This window comes from Saccopteryx bilineata, chromosome 1 (assembly GCF_036850765.1).
Source record: "Saccopteryx bilineata isolate mSacBil1 chromosome 1, mSacBil1_pri_phased_curated, whole genome shotgun sequence".
Classification (NCBI taxonomy): Eukaryota; Metazoa; Chordata; class Mammalia; order Chiroptera; family Emballonuridae; genus Saccopteryx; species Saccopteryx bilineata.
This window is the reverse complement of record NC_089490.1, coordinates 158,155,546-158,168,242: the sequence shown is the minus strand read 5'-3', so window position 1 is coordinate 158,168,242 and position 12,697 is coordinate 158,155,546. Positions and strand designations below refer to the sequence as shown.

At 47.6% G+C, this 12,697-nt stretch overlaps 1 protein-coding gene across 1 annotated transcript in view; it reads right to left on the bottom strand.

Moving 5' to 3' along the window:
- Positions 1 to 11,526, bottom strand: part of MIER2 (MIER family member 2) — a 32,631-nt gene extending 21,105 nt beyond the window's left edge. Inside the window, exon 1 of the mRNA XM_066278483.1 lies at positions 11,459 to 11,526. Coding sequence (XP_066134580.1) covers positions 11,459 to 11,467 — 9 coding nt within the window. The 5' untranslated portion in view covers positions 11,468 to 11,526. The remainder of the gene's footprint in view (positions 1 to 11,458) is intronic.
- Between the last annotated feature and the right edge of the window lie 1,171 nt (positions 11,527 to 12,697).

Sequence of the window (12,697 nt, the reverse complement as noted above, 5' to 3'; positions counted from 1 at the left end):
TAGAACATCAACCTGGGACACTGAGGTCCCAGGTTCAAGGCACCGAGGTTGCCAGCTTGAGCACAGGCTCACCAGCTGGAGCATGAGATCACCCACTGAAGCAGCTTAAGTCTAAAGTTCGCTGGCTTGAGCCCAGGGTTACTGGCTTGAGCAAGGGGTCACTGGCTCAGCTGGAGGTCCCCAACCCCCGTCAAGGCAAATATGAGATACAATCAATGAACAACTAAAGAGATGTATGTCTACAAGTTGATGCTTCTCATTTCTCTCCCTTTCTGTCCCTTTCTCAAAAAAAAAAAAAAAAAAAAAAAAAGACAAAATAGCCACTTTGGGGAAATCTGGCAATTCCTCTAAAAGTAAACACAGAGTTATGAAGTGACCCAGCATTTAATTCTACTCCTAGGTACATACCCAAGAGAACTAAAAACATACATCCATACTAAACACGCATGTTTGCAGTAGCATGATTTACAAAGGCCAAAAGGTAAAACAACCCCAAAATCCTTCAGCAGATGAATGGGTAAACAAGATGTTGTCCATCCACACACCAGACTACCACTCAACCACAAAAAGAAGTGGAACACTGTCAAATAGATAAACCTTGAAAACATGACACTCAGTGAGAGAAGCCAGATCAAAAAGTCACACAGTGTATGATTCCATTTATGTGAAATGTCCAGAACAGGCACATATTACAGAGACAGAAAGTAGATTCATGGTTGTCAGGGGCTGGGGAGGAGATGAAGTGACTGCTTATGTGGATGGGGCTTCCTTTTAGGGTGATGAAAATGTCCTAGAACTAAATAAAAGCAACAGTTTCAAAACTCTGTGAACATATTATAAACTACTGAATTAAGTACTTTATATCGGTATATTTTACCTGGCCTGTGGTGGCTCAGGAATAATGCATTGACCTAGAATGCTGAGGTCACTGGTCAAAAACCCTGGGCTTGCTGGTCAAGGCACATATGACAAGCAATCAATGAACAACTAAAATGAAGCAACTATGAGTTGATACTTCTCACTCTACCCACTCTCTGTAATATCAATAAAAATCTTTAAGAGAAATAGATAATAAATTGGTATATTTTAGTGGTATAAAGAAATATCTTAAAATTTTTAAAAGGCCAACAAACTAGGAATAGAACAACCTGCTCATAAAAAACCTCCTGATGAAATCCAATAACAACTCTTAGTGGTGAGAGGCTGAATGCCTCTGACCCCAGGCACATGACAGGATACCCACCCTCCTGTTCAACATAGCACTGAAGTTCTAGTCAGGGCAAGAAAATAGAAGAAAAGGAATCCAAAATGGAGAGAAGTGAAGCTATTTCTTTTTGCAGATGAAATAATCTAGCACAGAAGATACTGATGAATCCACTAAAAATAATCTAAATTAATAAATGAGTTCAGTAAGGTAGCACATTACAAGATCAGAATATAAAAATCAATTTTTTGCCTGACCAGGCGGCGGCACAGTGGATAGTGTCAGACTGGAACGCGGAAGACCCAGGTTTGAAACCCCAAGGTCGCAGGCTTGAGCACGGGCTCATCCAACTTGAGCAAGGGGTCGCTGGCTTGAAGCCCAAGATCGCTGGCTTGAGCAAGGGATCATTCACTCTGCTGTAGCTTCCCCCTCCCCCCTTCCATCAAGGCCCATAGGAGAAAGCAATCACTGAACAACCTTAAGGAGCTGCAACAAAGAATTGATGCTTCTCATCTCTCTCTCCCTTCCTGTCTGTCTGTCCCTATCTGTCCCTTTCTCTGACTCTGTCAAAAGAAAAAAATCTATTTTTTACTCCCATATACTAGCAATTAACAACCCAAAAAGGAAATTAAAAAAATAATTCCAGGCCCTGGCTGGTTGGCTCAGTGGTAAAGTTGTCAGCCTGGTGTGTGGAAGTCCCGGGTTCAATTCCCGGCAAGGGCACACAGGAGAAGCGCCCATCTGCTTCTCCACCCTTCCCCCTCTCCTTCCTCTCTCTCTCTTCCCCTCCTGCAGCCAAGGCTCTATTGGAGCAAAGTTGGCCCAGGCGCTGAGGATGGCTCCGTGGCCTTCACCTCAAGCACTAGAATGGCTCCGGTTGCAATGGAGCAACACCCCAGATGGGCAGAGCATTGCTCCCTGGTGAGCTTACTAGGTGGATCCTGGTTGAGTGCATGTGGGAACCTGTCTATTCCATTTACAATAGTATCTTAAAGAATAAAATACTTAGGAATAAATTTAACAAAAGAAGTTCAAAACTTATACTCTAGTCCTGGCAGGATAGCTCGGTTGGTTAGACTAGCATCATCCCAAAGCACAGAGGTTGCCAGTTCGATCCCCAGTCAGGGCACATACAGGAACAAATGTTCTTATCTCTCTCTCTCTCTCTCCCCCTCTCAAATCAATTTTAAAAAATCAATCAAATAAATATTAAAAAAACAACTTATACTCTAAAAAGTGCAAAATATGTTGAAAGAAAGATCTAAAATGGAAAGACATCCTATATCCATGGTTCAAGGACCGTTAAGATGTCAATACTCCCCAACTGATCTACAGATTCAATGCAGTGCCTATTGAAATCTCAGCTGCCTTCTATGCAGACCCTGACAAACAAGATTCCAAAAATAATACAGTCTGACTAGGCAGTCGCACAGTGGATAGAGCATTGGCCTGGGATGCCAGTGAGGACTCAAGTCCAAAACCCTGAGGTCACCAGCTTGAGAGTGGGCCTATCCAGCTTGAGCATGGGCTCACCTGGCTTGAGCATGGACTCACCAGCTTGAGCATGGGGTCACCGGCTTGAGCATGGGATCATAGACATGACCCCCATGATCACTAGCTTGAGCCCAAAGGTTACTGGCTTGAGCAAGGGGTCACTGGCTTAGCTGGAACCCCTCCCCCCAGTCAAGGCACATATGAGAAAGCAATCAATGAACAACTAAAGTAGTGCAACTACGAGTTAATGCTTCTCATCTCCCTCCCTTCCTGTCTGTCTGGCACTGTCTGTCAGTCTGTGTTTTTCTCCTTCACTAAAAAAAAGGAGAAAATAAATTCTAGGGGCTCAAAATAGCCAAAACAACCTTGAAAGAGACTACTTCCTGATTTCAAAATTACTACAAAGCTACAGTAATCAAAGCAGTATGGTACTGGCATAAAGCTGGGCATTTAAATTAATTAAGAATCCAGGTGGCACAGTGGATAGAGCGTCAACCTGGAACCCTGAGGTTGCCGGTTCGAAACCCTGGGCTTGCCTGGTCGAGACACATATGAGAGTTGATGCTTTCTGCTCCTCCCCCTGCCCTTCTCTCTCTCTCTCTCTCCCCTCTGTAAAATGAATAAATGAAGTCTTAAAAAAAAAAAAAGAAGGAAAAAAATGATCCTGGTTTAAAAAAAAAAAAAGAATCCAAAAATTCGCCCACACATTTAGAATCAACTGAATTTTGACAAAGGTAACAAAACAATTCAGTGGAGAATAAACAGTCTTTTCAACAATGACGCTAGGACAACTGGATATCCACATCCAAAAGAACAAAGTTGAACATCTATCTCACACTATATATAAAAATTAACTCAAAATACAGTAGATCAAAGACCTTAAATATAAAAGAGCTAAAGCCAGAAAACGCTTAGGAGGAAACACAGGGATAAATCTTTGTTACGTTAGACTAGGCCCCTGGTCGCCAACCCTGGCTCATGAGCCACATGCGGCTCTTTGGCCCCTTGAGTGTGGCTCTTCCACAAAATACCACGTGCGGGCGCTACCTCGATAAGAAATGTATCTACCTATATAGTTTAAGTTTAAAAAATTTGGCTCTCAAAAAAAATGTCAATTGTTGTACTGTTGATATTTGTCTCTGTTGACTAATGAGTTTGCCAACCACTGGACTAGGCAATAGCTTCTGAAGTAAGACACCAAAAGTACAAGCAACAAGAGAAAAAATAGATAAATTTGACTTCATCAAAATAAAAAACTTTTGTGCTTCAAAGGACATTATCAAGAAAGTGAAAAGACAACTCACAGAATGAGAAAAGATATTTGTGAATCATATAGCTGAAGAACTTGCATCTAGAATATATAAAGAATTCTTACAATGCATTAATGACAAGATAATACAATTTTAAAATTGATAAAGGGTCTGAATAGACATTTCTCCAGAGGTGCAAAAAATGACCAGCCAATAAGCACATGAAAAAATGTTCAACATCAGGGGAAATCAAATCAAAAACATTAAGATATCACTTTGTAACCACAAAATGACAATGACCATAAGAACATAAAAAGTGTCAGAAAGCACATGGACGATCCATGTGGGAATGTAAAATGAAGCGGCCACTTTGGGAAATAGCAGTTCTTTCAAAAGTTAGCACAATGTTAAACCAGCTATTTCACTCCAAGGATATACTAAAGGGGTTCAGAGTATGCTACCCCAAAATAGACCACTCTGGCAGGATTATTTCAAGCTGAAGGCAACTGAGAAAACCAGACACAGGATAAGCTCTGCCCCTATCTGCCTGAAAGCAGAGCATAAAATCCTGGGAGGGTGCCCCCCAACCCAGGAAGGGAGCCCACTTATCACTGAAGACAAGATGGCACCGAGAGTCTGCACACACAGACCTTACCTAACTCGCCTGATCTGCCACTAGCTGTCCCGTGTTTATCTTCCCACAACTTGATGCCCTCAGAAATTCAGCTAGCCCTAGCCGGATAGCTCAGTTGGTCAGAGCAGTGGTCCCCAACCCCCGGGCCGTGGACCGGTACTGGTCCATTTGGTACCGGTCCGCAGAGAAAGAATAAATAACTTACATTATTTCCGTTTTATTTATATTTAAGTCTGAATGATATTTTATTTTTAAAAAATGACCAGATTCCCTCTGTTACATCCGTCTAAGACTCACTCTTGACGCTTGTCCGTCCCACCCTAAAGGCCAGTCTGTGAAAATATTTTCTGACATTAAACCGGTCCGTGGCCCAAAAAAGGTTGGGGACCACTGGGTTAGAGCATCATCCCAAAGCACAGAGGTTGCAGTACGATCCCTGATCAGGAAACATACAGGAACAGATCATTACTGTCTCTTTCTCTCTCTCTTCCTCTCTCTGAAAGCAATAAAAAATAAACATTTGGGCCCTGGCAGGTTGCTCAGTCAGTTAGAATATTATCCCAAAACAACAAGGGTGAGGGTTCAGTCCCCAGTCAGGGCACATTCGGCAAACAACCAACAAATGCACAACTAAGTGGAACAACAAATAAATGCTTCCCTTATCCCTCCCCTCTCTCTCCCCCTTCCTCTCTGTGTCTCTCTAAAAATCAATCAATAAAAAAAAAAAAATTAGGCCCTGGCCGGACAGATGGATTGGTTGGAGCATGATCCTGAAGCACAAAGGTTGCTGGTTTGATTCCCAGACAGGGCACATACAGTAGCAGCTAGCTCGATGTTCCTGTCTGTCTCTCTTTTAAAAAGAAAAGAAAAAAGAAACTAAGTCCTTTTCTTTTGTTGTCACTCCTCTAAGATTTATTGTTCTTTTGTTCAGATGCTACTGAAGCCGAAATCTTCACCACCCCAGTTCTCCCGTGTCAGGTGCACCGCTTATTTCACTCGTTAGTCAGCTTGCCTTTCCTCAGTCTAAATCACAGGGACCCCAGTGGAAAGCCTAGGAGAGCAGAGGAAGAAAGGCTCCATTTCCCCTGTTACAGACAAGAGAAAACTGAAACTTGCACATGTATGTTCACAGCAGGATTCTTCACAACAGCCAAAGCTGGAAAGATCCCTATGTCTATCAGGTGATGAACAGAGAAGCCAAAAGAAAACAAAATAATACTCTGCCATGAAAAGGAACAAGGCAGTGACATTCACTACAATGTGGATGGTCAATGAGAGAAGCCAGACACAAAAGATCACATGGTATATATGATTCCACTTATGTGAAATGTCCAGAACAGGCAAATTCACAAAGAGGGGTTCATGGGTGCCAAGGACAGGGGGAGGATGGGGAGTGACAACCAAGAAGTACAAAGTTTCTTTTGGGGTAATGAAAATGTTCTAAAATCAACTGAAGATAGTTGCATAACTGTGAATATATTGAAAACCACTGGATTGTACACATTAAAACAAGTGAATCATACATCACTAAAGCAGTTTGAAAAAGATTAGATTATTTACTAAAATAGAGTTTAAAAATCTAGGGGGAAAAAATGTAGCAAGAACTTCCATGCTGATTTCCTCAGAGTCCTCGAGAAAACCTCAAGAGGTTGTGTAATCATTCTCTTCATAAGAGAAAGGACATCAAAGCTCAAAGAAGTCAAGTCACTTACCCAAGCTCAAAGAGCAAGTGGTACAACTAGAAACTCAGATTTAGACTCTGCAACTCAAAACTCCTTTACCATCCTGCAGTTGCAGGGCACCTCACCTAGTGCTCTGGATCAAGCCTGTGGGCTAGCAGGAGCAGGCTCCTCTCCTTCCAAGAAACTGTGGGCTGCCATCATTCAATATACTGCTGTAGTACCAGCACCCTAAGTGTCCTCAGAAACCACTCTGGCGCTCCCCAGGACCTCCTGACTGCTTCAGTTCAGCAGCCTCTTTGGACTCCCTTCCCACCTTGGCTACGACTGGCTTTCTGTGTCATGCCACCAAGAGCCCTGAGTAAGGGGGGAAATCAGAAGCCAGAGCGTGTGAATAGCTCTTTTTCTGGAGATAAGAGAGAACAGCTCTGCTTGGATGCTGCCTCCTACCTTAAATGCACGGCCCCCAGGCAGGGTCTGAGGAGGACTGGCCCTCATCTGACCTGCCATCTGACATGGGAACTCAGGCAGAGGAGCAGAGAGAGCAGTTGGAATGACAGAAAGAGCAAGAACAAGGAGGCAGCCTCTCCCCAGAGGCTCTGAGCAGCCTGCTCCATGCGGCCTCAGTGGCCTCAGATCCCCAAGTTCATTTCCAAGTGACTCCAAATTCCTAAAAACTTACGAAGAAATACAGACCTCTTGGATTTCTTCCCTCTCCCTGTCCTGACTTCCAGTGCAAGCTCACCCTCAATGGTGTGATTCCCAAGGGCTCAACTTCCCCTGGTTCACAAGTCACAGTTTGAGCAGGCACTGCTCCATTTGCCAAGATGGAAGAAGAGGATGGGGAGCTGGCTACGGGCATTCAGGGTAATAATAGCAGGGCGAGGAAGTAAAGGAAGGAAGACAGCATTCCAGAGACTTGGTCCCAAACGAGAGGAGGGTAACAGAAACTGGGGCCCAGGCCAGGCCTTCTGTGCATGGATGAGGTACAAGCTCATCAACAGGGAGACTGCCCATTCCGTCTCTGGGGAAGAGGAAGGGCCTTGACTCCTCAGGCACAGAACAGCCCTTCTTCCAGTGCTTCATCTAACTGCTACTTACCCCTTTCAGGTTTAACCCCCTGTGATGCTGTGGCAGGTCCAATTCTCCAAGATGGTGCACCCACACACTCTTCTTCATGTGACACTAATATGTCTGCCTCCCTTCAAGAAGTGGGGATCTGTGCCCCCTCCCTGTTCGTCTGGCTGGGCCTGTGACTTTGGTGGGAAGGATTCTATGTGACTTCCTAGGCTAAGTTGTAAAATGCAACTCAGATTCTACCTGGTATCTTCTGAGACAGTCACTGTTGGAACTCAGCTAACATACTATAACAGGGGTCGGAACCTATGGCTTGTGAGCCAAATGTGGCTCTTTTGATGGCTGCATCTGGCTCGCAGACAAATCTTTAATAGAAAAAATAATAACGTTAAAAATATAAAGAATTCTCATGTATTATAATCCATTCATTTCCTACCGCTCATGTTCATAGTTGCAGGTGGCTGGAGCCAATCACAGCTGTCCTCTGGGACAACACCAAATTTTTATTGGATAATGCGCACGTACACGGGTCGTTGTATGGCTCTCATGGAGTTATATTTTAAAATATGTGACGTTCATGGCTCTCTCAGCCAAAAAGGTTCCCGACCCCTGTGCTATAAGGAAGCCCAGGCCACACAGACAAGTCATGTGTAGGTGTCCCAGCCAGCACCCAGCACCAGCAGCCACACCTGAACAAGGCAGCTTTCCTCCAGCCCCAGCCACCACTGGACTGCAACCGCATAACTAACCCTGAGTGAAAACTGCCTGGCCGAGCTTAGTCAACCCTCAAAACCATGAAAGATAATAAAAAAAAAATGACTGCTGTTTTGAAAAACTGTGTTTCCAGGTGATTAATTTCTCAGCAATAACTAACTGGAAGAACCTCTACCCACACCAGCAGAGGTGGTCTTCCAATGGGCTGTCCCAGCACTTTACCACTCCATTTGACCAGCACTTACTGACTGCTTCACCTGGGCCAGGTAAAGCAGCAGGCACTAAGTGCACGGCAGTCAATCCATAAACAGGTTCCACCCGTCTCCGCCTACATGAGTTAGCAGTCTAGTTGGTGACACTGATAACAAACAAGTGGATGTGTCCAGTACTGAGGAAGAAAATGGGGGTAGGGGGCCATAGTGAGATCAGGGGAAGCCTCTCAGGGCGTCTCCAGGCAGGGCCTGTAGAGCACTGGAACAGCATCATGGCAGCCAAGTCCCTCCAGAGTACAGGGTGCACAAGAAAAAGGAAGGAGTCTAGGGAGCCGGCATGGATGACAGGGCAGATCTATGGGGACCACCCCACCAGGGATCACAGAGAGAAGAGGTACTACATCCAGAGGACAAAAAAGTCACATTGTTTTAAGCACAAGACAAACACCATGTACTTAGGTATCTGTAAGGAAAACAGTACAAAGCACCCCATCTACTCTCAAGCACCCACTCTCCTCTCAATGCTGATTGGGTGCTGATGGCTACTTTGATGATGACAAAAAGCAGGCAGCTAATCCTGGTCAAGCCATTACTGCTAGGTAAAAAATCACCACTTTCATCAGTTAGAGAGCTGGTTATCAGTGATTTTGTAAGATTCAACTTCTCTCTGCAAGCCTCTGAGCCCCTATCTCTTGCGACCTCTTTTGCTCTTGGCTCTTCCCACTTCAGAGATGAGGAAACCATGGCTCTGAGACATTCAGCAACCTGTCCAAAGTCACACAGAATAAGAGGCTCCAAAGCCACAAGTCTCCTGAGCAGAGACTGGCGCCGTGGCTTATGACCTTTGCACATTTGTTGGTGCTTGACTGACCAGCAGCCTCTAAAACCCTTTAGGACAGCCACTATTGAGTTCCACTCACAGCCAGACCCTCAGGGACTCCCACGGAGCCAAGCACATAGGGGATCTCATACAAAGGTTTTCTTCAAGGAAGCCAACTCAAGTTCACTCTAAAAGTCACCACCCCAAACTGTCCAACAGGGGTGATAAGAGCACCCAGGGCACCTGGCTGCTGTGAGGGTTCCAGGGGCTCAACACTGGGCAAGGCAAAGTCAACAACCAAACCCAGCAGTAATCAAGGGAGGCTGGCTGGGAGTCTGGTCCTTCCACTCATGATACACAGCTACGTTCCAGGCCAAGAGTGTTGCCCAAATGACACCTGGTGCCCAGAAAAAACACCACCTATGCCTCTGAGCCAAGACACAGACACTCAAACACCTTGTACCTGCTGGGCCACCGGGACACATGGCTTCTCTGCCTCCAAACTGTAAGGCCAGCCACTGCCCCAATGAGACCTGTTTCCCCAAATGCCCCATAAGAAAGGAGTATTAACTCCAAAAACCCTTTGGATCCCAGCACTCAGCACCAGGCCAGAATTGGCTGGTGAGGTCTAGTGTTGCACCCAGATGCCCACACCCTCTTTGGCACAAATGCAGAGCCTCTTACTGCCCCAGAGAAAATTACTGGTGGGAGAGACTAGCCAGTTCTGCCCTCCACAACACCTACCCATGTTCTTTTTCTTTTTGCATTTTCTTTTCTGAAGCTGGAAACAGGGAGAGACAGTCAGACAGACTCCCGCATGCGCCCGACCGGGATCCACCCGGCACGCCCACCATGGGGCGACGCTCTGCCCACCAGGGGGCGATGCTCTGCCCATCCTGGGCGTCGCCATGTTGCGACCATCCTGGGCGTCGCCATATTGCGACCAGAGCCACTATAGCGCCTGGGGCAGAGGCCGAGGAGCCATCCCCAGCGCCCGGGCCATCTTTGCTCCAATGGAGCCCTGGCTGCGGGAGGGGAAGAGAGAGACAGAGAGGAAGGCGCGGCGGAGGGGTGGAGAAGCAAATGGGCGCTTCTCCTATGTGCCCTGGCCGGAATCGAACCCGGGTCCTCCGCACGCTAGGCCGACGCTCTACCACTGAGCCAACCGGCCAGGGCTACCTATGTTCTAAGACATCGACATGGTACTAAACACTCAATGTGGCGTCATAACCAGGCAGAATATCCTACAAACCTGCTGCACCTCACTGGGTGAGTACCTTGGACCTTGGTGGTCTCAGTAACACCACCCACCCATCTGATGAGGACCACCTGCAGAGTCTGTGGACCTGTTTGGCAGTGGTCTTAACTTCTGCATCCCCAGACCTATCATTCACTATCTGCATTCCCAGACCTATCATTCACTAAGAGTCACATTTACTGAACCCCTAGCAGGTATATTTACCCCCATTTCATTCTCACTACAGCTCTAGAAAGGTGAGAGCACCGTCTGCACTGTCTTATCCAATACTCCAAAGACAAGAAACCCCAAAAGTGAAAGGTTTTTTTTCTGCTTTGACCTGACAAGAAGCTATTAACTTTCTTTATCCCAGACGGTCCTAGGTGATAGGAGGACTCAAGCATCACAGTTGCAAAACCCACAAATCCTCAAATCGGAAAAACTCTGAATTCCAAAATATATCAGGCCTCAAGGATTTGGGGTAAGGGATATTGAGTCTGCCTTACCAACCGAGAGCAAAGGCTTCGAGAAGTAACTTCCGAGTAAAGACTAAATCTAACTGCCTGCCCGAAGGAAACCCCAACACACCCCACCCCCTGTGCCGAGTTCGAATCCCGCCCGGCATCCCGCGGGAGAGCGAAACCGCGGTGCCCGGCAAAGAGTGGGTTGCAGCGCTGAGTCCCACGCGGGGTCTGGGCTGAGTGAGCGCGGCGCCGCGACCGCACGACTAGGGAGCGCTCCGCAAAGTTGGTAAAGGCTGGGGAGGGGCGCAAGGAGCACTACCGGACCGGGGAGGGAAAGGGAACCCCCAATGCGCCCCCAACTATCAATATATCCGTCCTCCCCACCCCCTCCCCATTTCGTTGCCCTCGGCGGCGCCACAGCCCCCGCACATGCGCACTGCAGCCCCGCGATGTGGCAGCCCGGGCGGGGGCTGGGGGGTGCCAGGGCCGGGGGCGGCTTTAGACGAAGCCCCGCGCCCGTCGAATTCCGACGGGCGCGGCGCCCTAGACACAGCCTCGAATCCTCGAAGTGGGAGTATGTCCGCTCCCGGGGCCCGGACGTAGCCGAGGTCCGGTGGCTGAGAGCGCGGTTGCGCGGGGGCGGGGGGCCGGCTCCCCCGGCCCGCTCACTCACCTCCGCCATGGCCGTATGTGCGCTGGAGGCGGTGGCCGCGCCGGAATCCCCGGATGCGGGGACACGGCCTCATTGGCTGCGGCATCCTGGGAGGCGGGGTCTGAGAAGGGCGGGGCCTGTGGAGGGCGGGGGTGTGGGCGGGGCGTAGTAGGTGCGCGGATGGGGATGCGCGGGCTGAGTGCGGGGGCGGGGTGGGCTCAGGAAGCACAGGTTCGGGGTCTCTGCTGCACCCTAGCCTTGGCCTGGAAGGTAGAGGATGCTATTAATAAAAATACTCTTGATAACCACACCTGCGTAGAAAGGTGTGGTTCCATTTCCTCTTTCAAATAGCTTGGCTAAATACTATTAGTACCCAGGTGTTACAGGTGAGGAAACTGAGGCCTAGAATGACAGGCCTCCTAATGCATAAGTGGTAGAGCCAGGACTGAAGTCTGGCCAGCGTTGTTCTGGAATTTTCTTCGGTTTTGCACCAGTGATGAGCCATCTAGTGTGCCAAAGAACCAATTAGGGAGCTTGGGAGATACACCTTAAGGTGAGCTCAAAGACCCCACACCAGGGAGCTGGAGTTCAGAATGGGCAGCTAGAGAGGTGGATTCAAACCCACCGCCATTTGGTTCTGAATTCATTAATTCAATAATATTTATAGATCGTTTGCACTGAACCTCTGGTAGGCACTGAGGGAGAGTTTGAACTGGACAGTGCTAACAGGGGTTTGCTACATTTTAAATTTCAGACAAGTATCCTGAGCATCAGGAAGGGTTATAGAAAGCATGAGGAAGCTGGGAGACCAGAGGCTGTGGGTAGGCAGAGTTGTCCAGTGGGACTCAAGAGGTGGCAGGAAGCAGAGAAGTGGAGAGAGCTGGGAAGGTAAACCCCACAAAAATTCCTGATGGAGGAAAGGTGGAAAGGGCATGAAGGTCAGCTCCCACGTTTCTGACTTGCACAAATGAGTGGACAGTGGTTCCTACTGAGATCGGAAAGAGTGGAATTGGGGAGGTGTGGGACTCAAGAGCCCCATTTCTTTTCCAGCTGTCAGCCTGCAGAATACTGCCTGGGTCATGGTGACAAGGTGCTCCTCTTAGACCAGCCAAGAGAGGGGAGGCCACAGCAGGGTCTAGTTTTACTATGGAGATGACACTGAGTCTGAGGTGCTGTGGACACCTAGAACATAGTTGGATAAGGAAGTCTGGACAGAGGAGATTCAGGCAGAAAAATGTGAAGTTGTGGAAGGCTGAAGTG